The following is a 20,649-nucleotide window of genomic DNA, read 5'->3' as shown; positions in this document are numbered from 1 at the left end:
AGAAGGGGGTTGGACTAGATGACCTCCTGAGATCTCTTCCAACCCTAATTTTCTATGTTTCTATGCTTTGGGAGAAATAGTTGCTACCTAAAATAAGCCTTGATAACAAAACAGCACCCGGTATATTTCTGATGACAAATTCTAAACTAAGCTAACGCATTATATCCCACACAAAAAGCATCTGTAGTCAGATGACTGGTACTTCAATGGCCGTACAGTAGTTAATTTTGCAACATTCGAAGTTAAGAAATAAACAGAAAACAAAAAAAATCTTTTTTGGCAAAAAAGTGGATTTTAGCACTTAATATCCATCTTAAAAGAAAAGATCCATAAAACTATTGGTTATTTTCCTGTTCATCCATTTCATTTCAAAGCAAGTGTTAAATGGAAATTTTCACTTAAATTTACAACATGAAAGATAAATGTAGCTAAAAATGAGTTAAAATAATTGTGATTCAATAAGTTACTGGTTTTGCTTTTAGGTTTTTTTGTACATATAAAAAAAACCAGAAATACATCTTTAAATCTTCTGTGCATATTGAGCCTGCAGCTACAATGTGACTCTTCCGTTAGGAGGGGTGAAATAGTCTCCAGATGAAAGTAGATTCGGAAATTTTTTTGAGAGCCCAGGGGTTCATTTTTAATGAGCCGTTACTTTAAGTACTGCATAAAAAATACAAGAAATTGATAGTCCATTTAGCCTGCACTATACCTAATGCAAAAGTCATTAAGATGCATTATTCTTAATGTTCATCATATGATCAGTAAGTGTACAACTCTTTTTAAAAATGTCGAGCATGCCCATAACTCCATGTGATTTTCAAAAAAAAAAAAAAAAAAAAAAAAACCCAAAAAACAAAAAAAACAAAAACCCACCACCTCCGCATAATACAGGAATATATTATGATTATTTTCGTTTATTTTTAACACTTCAATACAAGCAGAATAATGGATAAAATTACAGGAAAATTGAAAAGCATGAAAAACATTCGCCACTTGTTACAGTATACCTACATAGGATAGCATGGCTTTCATTTCTTCATCACTTCTAACAGTAATCCGATCACCGTCCTCATCTTCATCTGATAAAAAAGTATTACATTCATTAAGTGAAAAGCCATTTACAGTTTTTAATAAATCAATTATGCCTGTTTACTCTACCTGAACAACGGAACTTCTACAAACAAATGAAAATAAACAGAACGAGCAAGACAATTACACAAAAAACCCAGAACCTTGAAATGACTGTTGACATCATCATCTTCTGGGGCCTAGACATGTGGTGTGGAAGAAACAAGTGAGGAAAACAAGACCAAGCAGCTGAAAGACTTGAGATGCAAGAGCACAAAAGGATGACAACAGAACATTCTCTAACCGCATATACCAAAGTAATCCCAAATGCACATAAACAGAGGCTATAATTACGTTTTAAGAGCGGGGACAAGAACAAAGCACTCGAAACTTTGCTCTCACAATTTACGATGCTAGCAGAACCTCCCTGTGGAATTCCAGTCTATGCACAGTATATTACTCCTTATGCAAATCCATTAAGTCATTCTAGTGACACTGTAAACTCGGAGTGAAGATTGAGTGGTTTCTTAATGGGTCTAGGTCTCCCAAGATGGAATTAAGTGTATTCAGTTTTGTTGAAAGAAAAAACATAATACCAAAAACTTGATCTGTTTTCTTACCACTCCATCCTTCTTATTCTATAATAAGAATTCCTTACATGAATTCTTTCCTGTCTCATGCTCATCTGCCCTGTCATGCTTCTTCTTCCTGATATCCATCAGGAAGCATAGGTTTCTATCACACCTAATAAAAACAGTAGCTTTACCTTTAAAAAAAAATTAAAGGAACACATGATCATTCATTTGTATGTCCATATATACACACATCAGTTTAGACTAGTGCCAAACTTACTGTGCACACAGCAGACAGTGCAGAAGGACTGCAAGCCATCCACATCTCATGGCTGCTCGGCAGAAGATGGTACAATAGGACTGCTAGCAATCCGTATCACCTGCCTGCTCACCATAAGATGGTTCAATAGGACTGACTGCAGGACTAAAGAGAATGACCTGGTCAAGTCACTTCTAATGTAGTCCCTGCACCCATGTCTGCCCAGGCGCTCCTGGCCGATGTGGCCAGGAGCACCTCGGACATGACGATGACGGCTACCAGTCCTATTATACCGTCTGCTGCCACAAGGCAATGGGTTGCTGCTGCTGTGGAGCAATGCAGTACCACGTCTGCCAGCACCCAGGAGACATACGGTGACGGTGAGCTGAGCGGGCTCCATGCTTGCCGTGATATGGCGTCTGCACAGGTAACTCAAGAAAAAAGGCGCGAAACGATTGTCTGCTGCTGCTTTCACGGAGGGAGGGAGGGAACGGGGGCCTGACGATATGTACCCAGAACCATCCGCGACAATGTTTTAGCCCCATCAGGCATTGGGATCTCAACCCAGAATTCCAATGGGCAGCGGAGACTGTGGGAACTGTGGGATAGCTACCCACAGTGCAACACTCCGGAAGTCGACGCTTGCCTCGGTACGGTGGAAGCACTCTGCCGAGTTAATGCACTTAGAGCATTTTCTGTGGGGACACACACACTCAAATATGTAAAACCGATTTCTAAAAAAACGACTTCTATAAATTCAACCTAATTTCGTAGTGTAGACATACCCTTAGTCTCATGCTAACTCAATGAGTGCTAGCAAACATATGCGGACACGAGCAGGGGAATTATACACCTAGCTCATAGCACAGATAGAGCCTCGGACACAGTGGTCTTTCTAAACTGCTTTCCATAAGACATTTAAATTTTTAAGCACAAAAATGTGGCAGTGTTAAATGCATGTATATTTGTAGGCTGGGGGGGGGGGGAGAGGGAGGGGAAATCAACCACACGTGTTTTTGGGCTGGGATTTTCAAAGAGACCTAGGCACCCAATTCTCATTGGAAGCTGATGGGAGATGGATGTCTGACTCGCTTAAGTCCCTTTTTAAAAAAAATCACAGCCTTTGCACAGAACATCACACAAAATGTGTGAATATTTCCCTGGATGAAAATTAACCTCTACTCATAATTACACACATTAGTTCAGCAACAGATCTAAATTAGTTGGGCAAAGGAAGATGTTCATTCTTTTTTGAAAAATCTAGCAGAAAACTCCAAAGCAATAATGAAAAAGAGCAAAAAGAGCTCAGAGGGGAAGAAATAACAGTGTGGAAGTATGTAACTGAAAATACTTAGAGAGCTAGAGTTTATAAATCTACCAGAGCGGAATCACAAGACACTGGAAAGATGGCTTTGAACGGAGAAGTGGATGGCACAGTTACCTTGTGTAATAGTCTTGAGGACACATGGAAATTTAACTAGTAACTTGCCAGGCTGCTAAAAATGTTCTCTAGACTTACCAACCTGTATCGAGTCAAGAATGATGGAAAGACTTGGAAGAGTTAGTGAATTGAAACTGAATGTTTCCTTGCCTGAAAGCATATAAGAGACAGAAAAAGGAGGAGAGGTTTGTAAAACTACAACTTGGCTGAAAACAAACTTGTTCTAGCATGAGAATCAGAAACACTGAAGAAAGCTGTCGTTAGAATAGCGACCACAATGAAAGCACTGTAAGCAGAGACGGGATCAGAAGTAAAAGTAGATGAGCAAAAAATATATTTAAAAGACAGAGAAAGACCAGAGTTGTTAAACAAGTCAGGCTCAAGGGGGGAAAAAACTGACGCTAGAAACACCCAAGGGTGTAGCTGATGAACTCTCACAGCCCACTGGAAGAACATCCTCAGATCTCCAGGTCACACAGGATTAGATTCAAATGATATGAAAATAGCTCCAGAGTACTCGGAACTGTGAAAACTCCTTACAGTTACATGAAGAATACAGGAAAGATACAAACGTACTGATGAAAGAAGATATTAAAAGGAAGCAAGTCCAAAACAATCAGGACAATTTTTTCTTAATCAGAGGCTATATTTCTCATGTTAAATGCGGAGATTCTTTTGCCATCCTACCAAAAAATATAACTGGGTATAGCCTCCAAACTGCCTATAGATGATGCACTGACTCAGAGAGAAGAATTTCAAGCTTGTCTACTTGCCTAGAGCACAACAATATGATTTTCCAGCACATTAGGGAAGCAAAAGTAGAACCAAAAAGCCTATGTACTGGCTGGATTTTGCTAATGTCACTTAAAATGGAGGAAAAAATCCTAGCAAGATACCAAATAGAGTGCAGCAGATGGTAAACAAATATTATGAAGCAATCTTTGCAAAATCTGCAGTGTGTCACAAATACACAAAATGGCAGAGTTTGGATAAAAGGATCATAACAGGCCATATGTTGTTAGTCATTTTATTTGTAGCACCGTGTAATACAATGGTGAAATCCACATAAAGGTCCAATGGTAGAAGAAGCACAACCCCAGGTAGAGGCTGCAATGGATGACACAGTGTACATAACAACAACTAAACAAACAGTAGAGGAGACTATACTAGCCGGCAATTATCCATGACTGGAAAGTAATCAAACAGGTGAGAAGGACATTTATGCCAGTAAAATCTAGGCATTTGATATGGATAGAGTAACCAGGAAATCAAGCATCAACATACATAACATATTTTAGATGCCAGTTAAATGGCAGGGGAAATAGTTTTGTGCAGATGTAAATGACAGACTAGAGACATGCACTGAAAGCACAGCAGCAGATGTGTATTTCCAGGAAAGTTCTACACATGGTACCATTAATATGGGCTACTGCTGTGATTGCAGGGACTCTTACTGGTGCATGAAGTTCAAACAAAGCTAATCTGTGATATGGGAAATAGGTAACACAAATCAACAAGTCATAAAAGAAATGGTAAGGTCTAGAGCCTGATTTTGCTCAGGTCCCTATAGCAAGTCCTAGGTTTTACAATGGGGAAGGGTACATGTCCCAGGCTCAGGGGAAATGGACATTTACAAACACAGTTCTTATCCACAGGATACGTTTTTTAGTTGAAAACAAACATGTGGCGTAAAAGCAACAAAAGCACTCAAAGGCTCACAAAACAATTATTTCCTTTAATTTTCTATGCCCATGATTATCCCTCAAGCACAACACAACCAAGTACTCTGAACCTTACCTTCTATCATATATACTCTCTCACTTCCAGCATCAATACACAGCATGCAGATTCACAAACCAGATGCAACATCCCATGGCTCTTTTTGTAGACCCATCTCTACCAGGGCAAACCTTTTGCAGAAAATTGGTGGAATCTTTCCTCTAGCACAGACCCATGATAATTAAAATATTAGAAAGGAGCACTAGAAAGCCTACCAACTCTTAAATAGACCACTGATCTTATTGCCTGAGGCAGAGAAGTTTGACTGCCCTTCACAAATTATTCTTCTTGAAAACAATGCCATGGGAACCAAAAAAGATAAAAAGAGTGAAAAGTTACAAAAAGAAAGAAGGAAAGAAAATAAGCAAGTCAGTATCAGTCCCAAATCTGCATTAATGGAGTAAATGAGAGCTTTCTACAGACTTCAATTACGGTAGGATCTTGGCCTACTTATAGAGCCCTGTGAACTTTTTATTTTTTGCAATTTTTCATTTTTTAAAAATTTCTTATTACGTTTTATCCACTATAAATGTTTTTACTTATTACATTTACATTAATAAAATACCTCAAATGACCCCATATAAAAAGACCCATGTATAAACTATGAAAAAAAAACCAGTTTATTTAGACTACACCATTTTATTAAGCATTATTACACGGTACTAAAAGGTTTTAGGAATTAAAAGCAAGCATAGAACAATACCCCTTAAATATTCCCCATGCCCTCTTCAGCCCCCATGTCACAGCCTCCCCATTAGTGCAAAAGATCCCTCCCCTAGCCCCCTTTACATACTCCCCTTCTGAAACCAAGGCCCTTGGGGAGGGCGACAGGTCCTGTCCCCAGGGGGTGGCAGGCCCTGGAAGGGATGTTGTGACCTGGAATACGGGATCATAGTATGGCTCAGGTTTGGCCCACCCATTCCTCCATCATCATAACAAAGAAAAGAAAAAGGAAGAATGTAGATAAGTTGGCCAACATCTCTAACTTGTACAGGAGGGAAGGAAAACTAATGACTTGGCATCTCATGAGCATCCTTCTAATGGGAAGAAAGTGCTACCTCCTCCCACGGAGCAGTCTTTGTTCTTTACGGCCAGGAAAACACAGACTCCAGCCCTCCCATCGTCAGAGAAACCTATTTAAAACAAAACCAAACCTTTCCCTGTTATTGTGGAGGCGTGTGGCCCTCGACACCTGTGCTACAACTATCAAATCCAGACTTATGAACACGGGATATCATCTTCCTAGATCCAAAGAAACAGCTGATCTCAAGGTAATAGAGGCAGTCACCCCATAACACTACATGCACTGTACCTGACTGTCATGTTATGACACTTATCTTCACCTATGAGAAAAGAGATCATCTCCTCATACAAGAGCATAAGTAGGATAAGATCTCAGCAATCATTATTCTTCTCCTGCCTCAACAGCCTGCAGAGGATGTAGTATGCAGAAAACTCCTTTCCCAGGCGAAACCAAGGGTTCATCCTCCATAATATGGTCAGTCTCCACTGAATTAAAAAGGAAAAGTCCCAAATCTAGTTGAGCCGGGGTTTCAATGCAGCAATTGCTATGCTCCCATGCCTGGTATTATTCTACATTCTGTACCATATTTCTTTTAAAAGCTGCACTTTGCAGCTCTTTTGTTTTTTAAAGTGAGAATTAAATTTTCAAATTACAATCCTAGATCTACAGGTACTTTATTCTTTTCATTTAATTCAAGCCATATAATTGCAGTGAGGAGTCAGAGCATGATAAGGTCACGTTGGTAATTAAAGCTATATTGTAGAGATATGCTCACTCAAGATGTAATTAAATAATAAAATATTACTTAGCTCGGTATCATCATTAAACTTGCATTAATGTATAAATATTTAACTGTAACATATAATGAACATAAACATTATTTATTTAAAAAATGATAACTGCATAATGTGAGCAGAGGAGCCCATACCAGACATACTGCAGACAGAAGTTAAATAAGTTGTACTTACATTCAAATGCTGTTGTCGTTGCATCAGGCAAAACCTGTCCAATGACATCCTAAACAATGACATAGGACAGAATAAGCCATATTTCTAACTAGAAGTACTTGAGACATTTCAGTGTACATTAAACTTAACGGTTCCTCTATTACAGAGAAGAGAGACTTTAAACCCCTCTCCCCCAAACTTTTAGCATACGATTCAAAGCAGTTTCAATCAGTCTCCCCCTTCCTCCCCCCTATGCCCCCTGGAGGGCAGAACAGTATTTAAATCACTTGATCGTAACTTCAGAACAAATATTCCATTTTACTTTTTCTTGCAATGTAAAGAGTTTATTTTGTCCTTAGGGTACGAAAAATGCATGTGGAACTCTTCAAGGCAAGTGATATAAATGGAGGTTTATAAATCATTTCTGTACTTGAGAAGGAGCGCTCTCTCTTTCTACCCCAAACCATCCGACTGTTGGGAAGAGAGTGGTTCACTACTTAATAACTTGCTCAGCTTCTGTTTTCTGGTCCTTCTCCCCAACCATAAGTAGCTTTTGTGCCTACCTCTGCTGCCCACATGGATCTGAACAGGGGTGCTGGAACAACTTTTATAATGGGAGTACTGAGAGCCATTGAACCAAACTGTACACCCTGTATATGATGGAAACCACTTGAAGCCAGGGGGTGCAACAGCACCCCCAGCACTGGCATCTATGGATCTGAACGGCAGACGGGATAATAACTAAAATCTTGTTGATTTCACTCTGTTACTGCACAGGAAAGCTTTGAAGGATAGGGATGCATTAGTGATGCCTGCTGCAGGCTCACCAGAAAGCTCTGGTTTACATTTGGAAGATTCTCTCTGCAACCATATGAGCTATAAAGTTTTTAGTATTATTCTTTTATTTTAATTGAAGTTTAAATCCTGCATAAATACATGAGTGGATTCATAGTTGGTCTGAAATAAAAAAAATGCACTGGTTGTCCAGTAAGAAATGAGGCCAAAGTATCAAAGAAGTGTAAATATTTCTCATCTACACACTGGGCAGCGTGTTTTATTTAAAAAAGTTTTTTTTTTCCCTGGCCTGAACTACTTCCACAACAATGATCTTCTAAGGACAGAATCAAACTGCATATATCAGAAGGCCCAGAAATGTAGAATTTCTGTGTATGTTACACATTTCTGTCCCAAATGGTGCATTTTTGTGTCTAATATTTTAAACACATTTTCTATGCTACAGTATAACTTTTTTTTTTTCAGATCAAAAACTGCCTTGGGTATTGCAAAGTTACTCAAAATTCAGTGGAAGATCAATTCATGCAGGCCTTCTCGTCTGCGTGTTGTCATCAGTCAACAGTGAGTTTGCAATATGTCATGTGGGGTATGGCATACATGCATAGCGTGATTTTTCCTGCCTGCTGTCTGATTTCTCATGTCATGCAAGCTTTTCACTGACATTGTCACAAACAGGTCACGAATAAATGAATAACGTTATTTATTGCAAATAAATGTTATACACCTTGGAGTGCTCAGCATCTCACATGATGGGACCCTCAGTAATCACGGTCCCATTATTTTTCTTTTTTCCCTCTGAATAAAACTAAGAAATGAAACGGGAGATGCAATATTTAAAATGGGATAATTAATATAATGAAAAAGCAGCAAATATATCAGTAAAGAGTTAACTGGGCCAAATTATAGATATATAACTATTTCTTGCTTTTTTATCTTAGATGTGTTAAAATAAATTACCTTTATATACTACAGTTTAAACAACAGACAGAGGATGTGCAACACAGATGACAATGATTCCGTGGAAACTTTGCACAGTCAAAAAATCACAAAAATTTAGGCAACACAAAACTCAGTGTGGTATTAAGAGAATTCTTTGTGTTTAATTATTTCTAGAGAACAGTAGCTGTTCTACAGAAAACTTAAGAAGATATAATCCCTCTCTGCAAGAGGTTACAGTCTAACTGTACAAATTCAGTACAAAGAACTAAGGTCTTGTCTGCACACAAAACTTGCAGTGGTTTAACTAAAATTGGTTTTTAAATCGAGATACTTAAACCCTGCAAATCCCTGCAGAGACAAATTTCAATTGAACCAATATAAAAATATATTTTAGTTAAACCATCACAGGCTTTGGGTGTCTACCAGCAGCATATATGTGAGGAGAGGATGTGTGGGCTCTGAGAAAGGACCATATCTGAGGGCTCAAAGAACTCCAACTCAGGCTCTAGACTCCCAAAATTATGATTTACCATCACTCTCAGGTTACTAGCCTGCTTTATATTTTCACCTTAAAGTTCACATTTTACATTATGATTTGAAAAAAAAACCCTGAAAAATCTAAATCCATTAATTTAAGATCTGTAAAAGTGGACTAGATCACAAACCTGTCTCATAGTGAATTATTGATAAGGTATCTTTACTCTGCTCAGTGTCCCACCCTTGCTATTACGTCAATGCACCAGATGAAACACCAAACTTTAAAACATGAATTCATAAAATTGATCTGGGGTTAAGAATCTTTTCACCTGATGTGTAGGAACCCTTACACTCTAACATTTTGGAGCTCTTTCATTGACCCAAACTCACGATATCCTAACTTTCAGCAGTGATGTTGGAATGGAGAATCCCCACAACTCACAAACAATAAAATCCTATAAATCTTGCAGACAAATGTTCAAGTAATCAGTGTATAGAACAACTGGTGTTTTATCCAACAAAACATAAGGCCATTAACAATGAAGAGAAAAGTCAGATAATGGTAGACTAAACAAGAAATCTGTCAAAACTGTTCTGTGGAGGATTGTAAAACAATTTGTATCTGTAAGGAAAGAAAACTGAACATTTAAAACCTATTGCTTGTAGCAGGGTTTGCCTGGCTGTTAGATACCAGCGGCCTCATTCTCCTTACATTTAAACCAGCTTTTACATCAGTGTAATTCTATGAAATTCTCATCAGTGTAAGTGAGAGAAATATAAGACCTGCTCCTTAAGGTGTTCAGACTCCATGGTGATGGGACAGCATGTGAATCTAGACAGATTAATGAAAAAATCAGTGCACTGTAATCCACTTAGTAGTGAAAAATCTTTAAATAAATCTGTTTACTGATAACTTCAAAGTCTGCAAAACTGATATACACAGAAAATCACTTGCAGTGGTGTTCCAAACAGTAGCACTTAGGTCCCAGTTCAGCAAGGTGTTTAAGTATGAGTCTAATTTTAAACATGTGAGTAGTCCCAATTCTGTGGGACTACTTAGTGCTGAAAGATAGGCACATACTTAAGTACCTTTCTGAATTAAGGCTTTCACGATTATTTAATTTTTTAAACAAACATATCTGTACCATTCCGCTAATTATCAGTGCTCTTCCAAGATGCAATCCTTAAGCAGGAATATAACAACTGAATATTAAACTTAATGGGGGCATGGATTAGTGTGTAGAACAGCACACTAGGCATTAGGACTCAGATTTTCAAAGATATTAAGGTGTTGCTGTGCTCAGCATTGCAATGCCAAACTGATTCAGAAGCTTAAATCTCATTTTCAAAAAGGGATTTAGGTATTAAGGAGACAGCTTTGGATTTCAAAGAGTAAAGAAGTTAAATTTAGAAAAAAAATCACTTTATTTCAAAAAAATAAAGATCCTGCAGCACCCTGTGTTAAATAACCTGATACACTGTGTTCTGATTTGTGTTGCTTCTACAAATTTTTAACCTCCTTAGGGTACGAACCTAGTCTTAATCTGTTTTGTACCATACCCAGCACATTCACAATGCGCATTAAATTAATAGTTTTCTGATTTTCAGAGATGCTGAGCATCTGCTGCTCCTGCTTACCTCATCTGGAGTTTTGCATGCTCAGCACCTCTGAGAAAGAGACCCTATAAATGTTATTGTTATTACTTTTCAAGGTGTCCACCTGACCACTTAATTTCACTCATTAAGGGCTTGTTTACACATAAAAGTTGTACCACTTTAATAATACTGGTATAGCTAAAGCGATACAACCTCTGTAGTGCGAACATAATTATACTTTATAAAAGTGCTTACGTAACGTATTCCAGGATGAGAAGGTGAATAAGTGATACAGCTATAAGGCATCTTTAGACTTGTATAACTGTATCCATTTTAGGGATTTTTCTGGTGTCACACAAACTGGTTAAAAAAAAATCATACCCCTAAAAGGAAAAAGTTATATCTGTGTTGACTAATATATGCTGACTAGCATATAAATATATCTCATTAATAATATGTATTGTCTGCACCATCTCTCTATATATATTAGTATGCATTAAGCACTGATACTGGTAAGCACAAATACTGTAACAGTGACATAGCCTAAAACTTATGCTAAGTTTCCCATAGCATCTTGCATTTGCTGAAGTAAGCATTTGGCACAAGCTGATAGGAAACTTGTCAAAATCAAGATACATTCGTTCTACGTCTTAGTGCAAGCTAGTGAATTACCTTCACGGACCAGTAGCTGAAACAGTAGTATCCAAAACAAAAATAAGAAAGGAACAGAACAAGAAGTTAGGGGCCGGAACAAACAGATAGGCTGGATTTTAGTGACATGTAAAGAAATGCGTAACTTGTAAAATCATACAAATAATACCAGCTGAAATGTGTAACTTGGGGAGCACACCTTCTGCATAAGGTGAATGAAACACCGCTGCACGGAAATGCTCTTCGGAGACTGGTATCGTATAGAATCTTTTTCGTGTACCATATTAATAAACTTGACAGACACTGGTTATTTGGTCTCTTGAGTATTTTTTATAATCAAATAACAAACCAAAGTGTGATCAAACAATTGACTATACAATTTATCGACAATCAGTAAAACTTCCAAGTGTACACTGGGCCACAGAAAGCCCGAACCCGGAAAATACCTATCCCGCCCCACTTAGCTTCAACAGTGTGTCTGTTTACAAACTGGTTTAAGTTATAGTAAGTTGACTAAAGAGACATTTAAAGTTACTGTAAATATTGTTGGATGCAGTCTTATTGTAGCCATGTGGCTCCAGGATATTAGAGAGACAAGGTGGATGCAATACGATAAATATTGTCTAATTAATCAGTGTTTCCATTTGTCACATCCCACATATCCTGAGTAAGGCAGCTTCTAGGTCAATGTTCCTCCCACTGAGACCTAAAATCCCATTACATTAGTAAAGAATCTTTTAGCTACTGCTCCCAACCTCATCACCCAAATTTTCCTATGGACAGTCAGGGGAAGGATAAAGAATCTGCATCCACAGTGCAACCCTGCTTGCTGACGCTAAGGGGCTGTTATGCTTTAGTGCAGTGGTTTTCAACCTTAATTCATTTGCAGACCCCTAAACAATTTCAAATGGTGATGTGGACCCCTTTGGAAATCTTAGCCATAGTTTGCAGACCCCGAGGGGTCTGTGGACCACAGGTTGAAAACCACTGCTTTAGCACCCTGGAGGAAGGGAAAGGCGTGAACAATTCCTGGGTCCCCCTCCAAGCTGAGCATCCCTGTGGGAGGAGAAACAGGAGGGAACTTTGGGAAGCTGGCCCAGGCACCCCAGGGAGGCTTGGGAAGAAGTTGGGGACCTGGGGGAGCTTGAGGAGGGGAGGAAGATGGGTGCCATGGGGGAGGTGTGAAAGAGGGAAGAAGCTGGGCACCCCTGGGGGAGGATAAGGGAAGGGGAAGCTGGGCATCCCAAGGGGGAGAAGGGGAAAGCCAAACACCCATGTGGTGGTGGGGGGGGAGAGAAGACAGGGAGGAGGGAAGAAGCCAGGCATCCCGAAGGGGTGGGGAGGGGAAAGGAAAGCTGGGCACCCGGGGGGGGGGGGGGAAGGAAGCACCCCGAGGAGGGGGGGAGGAAGAAGGAGGGGAGATGCCGGGCACCCCGAGGGGAGGGGGAGACGGGAGCCGGGCACCCCGAGGGAGAAGGAAGGAGGAGGGCAGAAGCCGGGCGCCCCAAGGGGAGGGGGAGACGGGAGCCCAGCACCCCGGGGGGGGGGAACGAAGGGGGTGGGGAGAAGCTGGGCGCCCCGAGGGGAGGGGGAGACGGGAGCCCAGCACCCGGGGTGGGGGGGGACGAATGGGGAGGGGGAGACGGGAGCCCAGCACCCCGGGGTGGGGAGGGGTGAAGGGGGGGGGGAGAAGCCGGGCGCCCCGAGCGGGGCGGACTCACCAGCACGTCCCTGAAGAGCAGCTGCGGCGCGGGGTGGACGGTCCAGTCCACGGCGCCGCCGTCCGGGATGGTGATGCGGATGACGAGCGGCGGGCTCTCCATGGCGCGGGGCGGGCCGCCGCCGGGTACGAGCATCCCCCCGCGGCGGCGGCTCACATGCTGGGGGCCCGCAGCCCGGCCCGGGAGCGGCACTCGCCGGGGTCGATGCGCCGCTGGCCGGAGCAGCCGCTTCCCCTCCGCGAGCGGCGGCCCGGCCTGCACCGGAACCAAACCGCGGGAGCCGGAAAAGTGGGGAGGCGGCGCCAGGCTCGGGAGGGGCGGCCCAGAGCCCTCCCCACTGCGCCCCTCAGGCCTCCCCCTGCGCCCCTCAGCCCCGGGCTGCCCCGAGACCCCCCCCACTGCGCCCCTCGGCCCCGAGCCCCCTCCCCACTGCGCCCCTCGGCCCCGGGCTGCCCCGAGACCCTCCCCACTGCGCCCCTCAGGCCTCCCCACTGCGCCCCTCGGCCTCGGGCGGCCCCGAGCCCCCTCCCCACTGCGCCCCTCAGCCCTCCCGACTGCGCCCCTCGGCCCCGAGCCCCCTCCCCACTGCGCCCCTCGGCCCCGGGCTGCCCCGAGACCCCCCCACTGCGCCCCTCAGGTCTCCCCACTGCGCCCCTCGGCCCCGGGCTGCCCCGAGCCCCCTCCCCACTGCGCCGCTCGGCCCCGGGCTGCCCAGAGCCCCCTCCCCACTGCGCCCCTCGGCCCCGAGCCCCTTCCCCACTGCGCCCCTCGGCCCCGGGCTGCCCCGAGCCCCTTCCCCACTGCGCCCCTCGGCCCCGAGCCCCCTCCCCACTGCGCCCCTCAGCCCCGAGCCCCCTCCCCACTGCGCCCCTCGGCCCCGGGCTGCCCCGAGACCCCCCCCACTGCGCCCCTCAGGCCTCCCCACTGCGCCCCTCGGCCTCGGGCGGCCCCGAGCCCCCTCCCCACTGCGCCCCTCAGCCCTCCCGACTGCGCCCCTCGGCCCCGAGCCCCCTCCCCACTGCGCCCCTCGGTCCCGGGCTGCCCAGAGCCCCCTCCCCACCTCGGCCCCGGGACGGCCCAGAGCCCCCTCCCCCCTGCGCCCCCCCGGCCCCGGGGCAGCCAGGCCCCCTCCCCCTCTAGTGCCCTCCTCTGCCCAGGGGCTGCTAGACAATCTTCTCTGCGTACACCCCACAGACACCCCACACCCCAGGGCTACTCCTCAGCCCCTGTGTCCCGGCTCCCCTCCAGATCCTGATTCTCCTTCCCCGGTACCCCTAGACACCCCCTTGGTCCCAGGGGCTGTCCCGACCTGGAGTCCCTGCCTCACCCACCCTGCCCCACATGGTCCCATTCCCCCAGGCCCGGCCCCCCCAACACAGATGTCGTCTGGTGGCTTCCTCCGTCTCAGCCCCACATGTGAGAGTCATTGATCTTTGCCCCTCACTAGTTCAGAGTATAGAAGATTCCCAAAGGTTTTCTTGTACCCCAGTATTGCCAAACCCAAATGGCCAAGGGTCATGTGTCAGCCCCCAACATCATGAGATATTTGTAAAAGGTGTATGAGTGGTTAACTCATCTTCTGCTTTTTAAACTCCCCATGCCCATCCACACATTTTGTCTGACAATTACAATGTTGTCAACTCTTACACATTTATAGTGAGTAAGGCAATTTTTTGCTCCCTGCTGCTAGAACTCTCACTAGTACAAACACATAGTAAGAGACAGTTATAATCTAGAACAAAGCACACTAGTGAGTTCGTGACGTGGGAACTGGGACTCCACACACTAATCTCATATAGGAGCTATCTATTGTCCATGAGTTAGGAAGATTTATTAATTCCTGATGAGCTGAGCTCAGGGTTCAAACTGGTAACCTGCAAGTAAAAGGCAAGATAGCTCATCAGCAATAACCAGAGGCATCTAATCAGCACAACATGTAACATTACATCTTGGAGAGTGAAACTTGCTTTGAGGAAAGATGAATTTTATTAAATCAAGGTCTGACCATTTTGAAGCTTACCTAGGCAAGATCATCCACTCTTTGCATGCACCAGCATATTTTCCCACAAACACTTCAGACTCAATCACATTCTCAGGATATGTCTATACTGCAAAAATAGTGTGTTCCTAACTCAAGTTAGCTAATCTGCATTAGCCAACTTGGGGTAAAACAGCAATGAATGAAGACACAACAGTTTGGCTTTTAATTGATGTTAGAACCTTGAGTTAAAACTGATAGGCAGCCTGGGGTTGTACTTGAGCCGCAAACCTGAGTTAAAAATCGAGTTGCTGTGTCTTCACTGCTATTTTAACCCAAGTTGGCTAATGCGGGTTACCTAAACCAAGTTAAGGACACACCTTTTTTTCAGTGTAGCCATACTCTTAGTCTGCCACATCCTGTTTTAAGAGGGGCAGACTTCATAAAAATGCAAAAGTAAAAATGTATTAATGAAATATAAATACCTTTTGCAATATAAAATCATTTCAACAGTTACCTCAGGGTACATAAGCTTTTATACATATGTATTTTTTATCCCCTCATAAATTATCAACAGGATTGGATCCCACAACCTTGAAACTTGGAGCAACTGGTACAGAGGAAAGCACGCTGTTATCCTCTGTGAGGAGACATACCACCCACATTGCCAGTGAGTTACAACACAACTATTTGTGAGACATTACTACTCTCGGTATGAGATTTTGGGTTTCCCCTCTTGGCTGCAGGAGCAGATCGTGGATCTAGAAGTTAAAGGCAGCATAGCCAAATGTAACAGTGCCCCTATTTGAGTAGTCTTTGGGGAATGAATCTGGGACCTTTGCAAAAAGCATGAGCCTCAAGCACTTGAGCTCAAAGAATCAGATCTCTTAATATGGAAGGTAGGAGCAGCAACAGTCATAAGACTGGAGCTGCATAAAGCTGCAATGTCCCTCTTTTTCTACAAACAATAACAAAACCCAGTCACCAGTCATCACACACCACATTCAACTATACCAAAAAAATCTTATGCACAACACATCTCTGCTTATTTCTCATTGGATTGATGATACAAGGCTGTCCACCCTGCAGAACCGTGAGCACAACCCTCGCCCATTGATTTTGGTGGGAGCTGTGCATGAAGAACAACTGTATGTTGTCTTCTATAACCTGATCACACCCATTAATGTTAGTTGTTCATTACAAGTGACAAGCTGGACTTACATGTTCAATAAAAATAATGATGCCAACTATATTCAATTTAATTTCTAAAACAGTCTCCATCTTAGGGTGACCAGATAGCAAGGGTGAAAGATGGGGTGGGGAGTAATAGGCACCTTTATAAAACAAATCCCTGAATATCATGATTGTTCCTATAAAATCAGGACATCTGGTCACCATACTCCAACTCCCCCTTATTAGGATTTGATGTTGTCTGGGCTTTCTTAAAAAAAATAATCTTTGAATGGTCATTAGCAGAGATAAATTATCTCTCTGTTCAATAACTTTATAATTTAACTGCTACAGTAGAAATTTAATATAGTTCCATGTCAAGAATATCCCAGGAACTGCTATTTCCCACATGAACTTCATTTCTGTTAAAATGAACCTTTTACCTGAAGTCCCCATGTACCTTTCAATAATGATTCATCTTCTATTAAGTTTTAAAGACTAGGATACCAAATCATAGAATTACTATGGGCTTATGATTTTTTTTCAAATATATTTTTCATTCATAGGGCTTCAGGGAAAACCAACTCAATTTACCAAATTTGCATCAACATTATATAGCTTTTCCAGGGCTAATCGCAACCTCAATCCCCCATTCTGATTTGTGTTGATGCAACTGTAATCAAACTTCAGCTTTTTATCTCACTTAGTAAAGCACATCAAGCATTTATATCTCGCAGTAGAGATTTCTCAGAAACCCCCCCATTCACTGGGAACTTAAGTTCTAAATATACCAACATTTGATAAAATAATGGAGATCTATTCTTTCACACTTTCAGTGATATCATCCTGCAGAATTTTTGCTATGGCAGAATTAGTGGTTTTCATTTGTTTGTATTTTTGCCCAGACCAGATAAGAACTGTTCCCACTTCATGTATCAAGAATGCAGAGACTTCTTGTTCTATATTTTGAGAGATTCCCAAAGACCAATGAATGTGTTTTCCCTCTATATTAATCTTTTCTTAAAGACTGTTTTCAGCACAGAAAAATTTGTAAACAGAGAATGGAATAATAAAGTATTCAGATGTCATGTTGTCAACAAGGAATATGCATGTAATCAATTCCCTTTGTAATAATTTGTCCATATGTATAGTGTACTCCCCCTCTACAGAACATTTAAGCAACATTATATTTGAAAAACTTCCACTACTAAAGTTCCGTGCTGCTATAAAAGGAATATCTAGCATAGTGATTCTCAATCTTTTCCATACCATGAACACGTTACAACAAAAAAATTGACCCCTGCCTCTCCCCTTTTCCATATATCCATAGAGAAAGAGGGAGGAGGGGTTGGATTGTGATCCTACTGGATCTGTTTGTTACCATGGCGTATAAACCCAAAATCTAGCAGCTTCCTTGTCCCCCAGCCAACAGTGGAATATGTGAGATGAATCTCTGTAGGGGCTCAAGCAAGTGCCTGTGCTTAAGGCCAGTGCAGGCAATAAAAATGATGCTTAGCACTTACATAGTCTTTTCCTCAAAATGCATTTCCTCTGTATGTGCACATTCATCTTCAAAGTGCTACCCCTATGTTAATCTTCAGAACATTCTTGTTGTAGGTATTATTCAGTGGAAATTGAGGCAGAGAACTTGCCCTAGGCCACAAAGGAAGTCGGAGTCAGTGCTGAACCTAAGATTAGAAAACAGAATTCTTTGTATCCAGCCCTGTGTTCAGATCACTGGATAAGAGGGAACCTCAGAAATAAAATTTATGAAGAAAACTAGGAGGGGAAAGTAGTTGGGAGTCAGAAAGTGCTAAATTTTCATTCTGGTTCTGTGTGCCTCTGGGCAAATTATTTCACCTCTGCTGCAATTTCCCCAACTTTAAGACAGGAATAATAGTACATATTTACTACCTTACAGGAGCATGGAGATTAAAGAGTTAACATCTGTACTAAAAGTTATTTGCCACATTAAATGTTTAAAAAAAAATGTAGGCCTAGAATACCATGCATACAGTACATCTGATTAGAGAGAGCCTGAGATAGATCAGTGATTCTCATGCTGTGGATCGTGACCCTGTTTTGATGTGGTAACCAGGGCAGAGAGCCCCTGCCAGGAGCTCCTCTCCCCCAACCCAGAGGGGGACTGAAGCCCTGAGCTGGGCTGAAGGTAGGGGGTCACAATTTTTTCTAGTTGGGGGAGGTTCACAATTTTTTTAAGGTCCAAATGGGGTTGCGAACACAAAAAGTTTGAGAAACACTGAAATAGATAAGCCACAAAGTCCAGAATTTTACCTCTGGCTAGGACCAATATTTGATTCTAAAGAGGACAAAAAACATCTATAATGTGTGGGGGGAAGAGCTCCTTGCTTCCTGCAAGAAATGGCTCATTTTTCCAGTGACATATATTTTCATGGCTATGTTTCTTTCTGATTTAAAGAGGTAGGTGAACATGTGAGAAACATTTCTGAATGGATAAATAGCAACCTAAAGTTACACTGGGGTGAAATTCACTCCTCCCTTCCCACATTCCAAAAATCAGACTGTGTGTGGTGAACTAAAAGCATTAGTGAAGGAATTCACTCAGCCATACAGGTAGGACTGGAGAGTCTAGGACTTATGTGCCTACTCTTCCACACTATGGGCTTCCCCTGTACCAGCCTAGTGACAGCCAGGATACAGATCCTCTAAAACGCATGCAGGGCTTGCAGAATTACCTCTATATGCCTTTGCCATTACCCCTTGTAACTCTTTTGCACTGGTTTAAGGCATGCAGAAGGTTTGCACAGACCTTCTGCACCTTGGTCAATTTTAACAATTATCACTGGAACAGGCAGAGTAAGTGGAAAATTTCAAATGATTTCAGTTCAGTGGGACCAGAATTGGGCCCCAAATGGAACTTTTAAACCTGTTTCTTCCTCAGGGTACATTGGAATTTTTTTTATATATATAAACTTTAGGGAAATGATCCTCTTGATTTAGGCTAGGTAATGAAATGTTTAAGTCTTGTTTTAAATAATGTACATATTTTAAAAATAAGAAAAAACATACAATCAAAATATTTTATGCTTAATAAAATTAATATTATTCCAATGCTACATATGCTGCACAATTACTGAAAAATTACAGAATGAACATTACAAATAAAAGTGATCAAAAATAAGCCTATACAGTGTTAATGTTACTGTACCTTACCAGACCAGCTTTAGGGGATGCATAATTGTTTCTGCCAACCTATAAATTTTTGAGTAACAACAAAATCATTGTGATTTTTCTTACTAAATAATTCATACATTACAAAGCATGTATGTAACAAGGCCCATGAATCACTAAGCATATAATGATCATATCTAATGGCATTTCTTCTTATAAAAGTAATTCCAATAGATTTATATATCTGGATTAACTACAACACATTGACTTTATAACATATATAATTTTATCCCCCCCAAGAAATAAAGAGTTCTTTAGGAAGTGTTGTGTTTTTAAATTTGCATTTTAAAACTGAAAGAATTCCTTGATCAGACTACTTGTGTAAAGAACTGCTTTGCATCATGTTTTACAGATTGATTTTATAGGGATTATTAATATCACTGAAAGTAATAAATTGGGTTTTATAATGAACTAGTACAGTGCTCATAAACTGTGCTTAAAGTGATGCAATCGTTTTAAAAATAACTTTTAGCCATACATATTCTACCTTACCAAACCAACAGCAACTAATAATGATTCCAGACTGGCTGATTTTATAATTTATAATATCATTTCAAAATTTTAATAGCTTCACCAAAATTTTAAATGCTGAATAGATACACATTTGTGTTCCATGCAACAATTTCTTCATTCAGACTTTGCTTATCTGCATGGTTTATAATTTGAACATGAACAAAAATCATGGATTTTACTCAACTTCTTAGCAGACATTTAATAGCTATTTACTATACAAAGACTTAATATTTTATAAACTATACCACAGTGCATTGACTGGTATTAGCATAAATAATTAAGACTAAACAACACTTGTGTAAGAAGCAATGTACATTTTATGATGAATTATCCTAACTTATTTAAGTTGCATTTTTTCCACAAACTAATTCACAAGGGTCAATAATTTGCAATGAGTATCCTAATCATTAATGAAAATTAGTGAGGTTGTACTATACACATTACAGGTTTTATTTAAGGAATTTTTTTATCCCTAAATTAAGATGTCATTACTGTCTCTCAAA

The 20,649-nt window shown here is 41.6% G+C and overlaps 1 protein-coding gene across 3 annotated transcripts in view; it reads right to left on the bottom strand.

The window, feature by feature from the left end:
• Positions 1 to 13,438, bottom strand: part of MAP2K5 (mitogen-activated protein kinase kinase 5) — a 194,704-nt gene extending 181,266 nt beyond the window's left edge. For 2 of the 3 annotated variants that reach the window (XM_074966609.1, XM_074966610.1), the window contains exons 1-3: positions 13,273 to 13,422; positions 7,115 to 7,163; positions 1,015 to 1,082 (exon numbers count right to left, since the gene is read on the bottom strand). In XM_074966609.1, coding sequence (XP_074822710.1) covers positions 1,015 to 1,082; positions 7,115 to 7,163; positions 13,273 to 13,407 — 252 coding nt within the window. In that variant the 5' untranslated portion in view covers positions 13,408 to 13,422. Of the gene's footprint in view, positions 1 to 1,014; positions 1,083 to 7,114; positions 7,164 to 13,272 lie in introns of all 3 variants that reach the window. The other variant, XM_074966611.1, reaches the window with a different exon arrangement.
• Between the last annotated feature and the right edge of the window lie 7,211 nt (positions 13,439 to 20,649).

The sequence above is a fragment of the Natator depressus genome, chromosome 10, assembly GCF_965152275.1.
Source record: "Natator depressus isolate rNatDep1 chromosome 10, rNatDep2.hap1, whole genome shotgun sequence".
In the NCBI taxonomy this organism is placed as follows: Eukaryota; Metazoa; Chordata; order Testudines; family Cheloniidae; genus Natator; species Natator depressus.
This window is presented reverse-complemented; position numbering and strand designations above follow the sequence as displayed.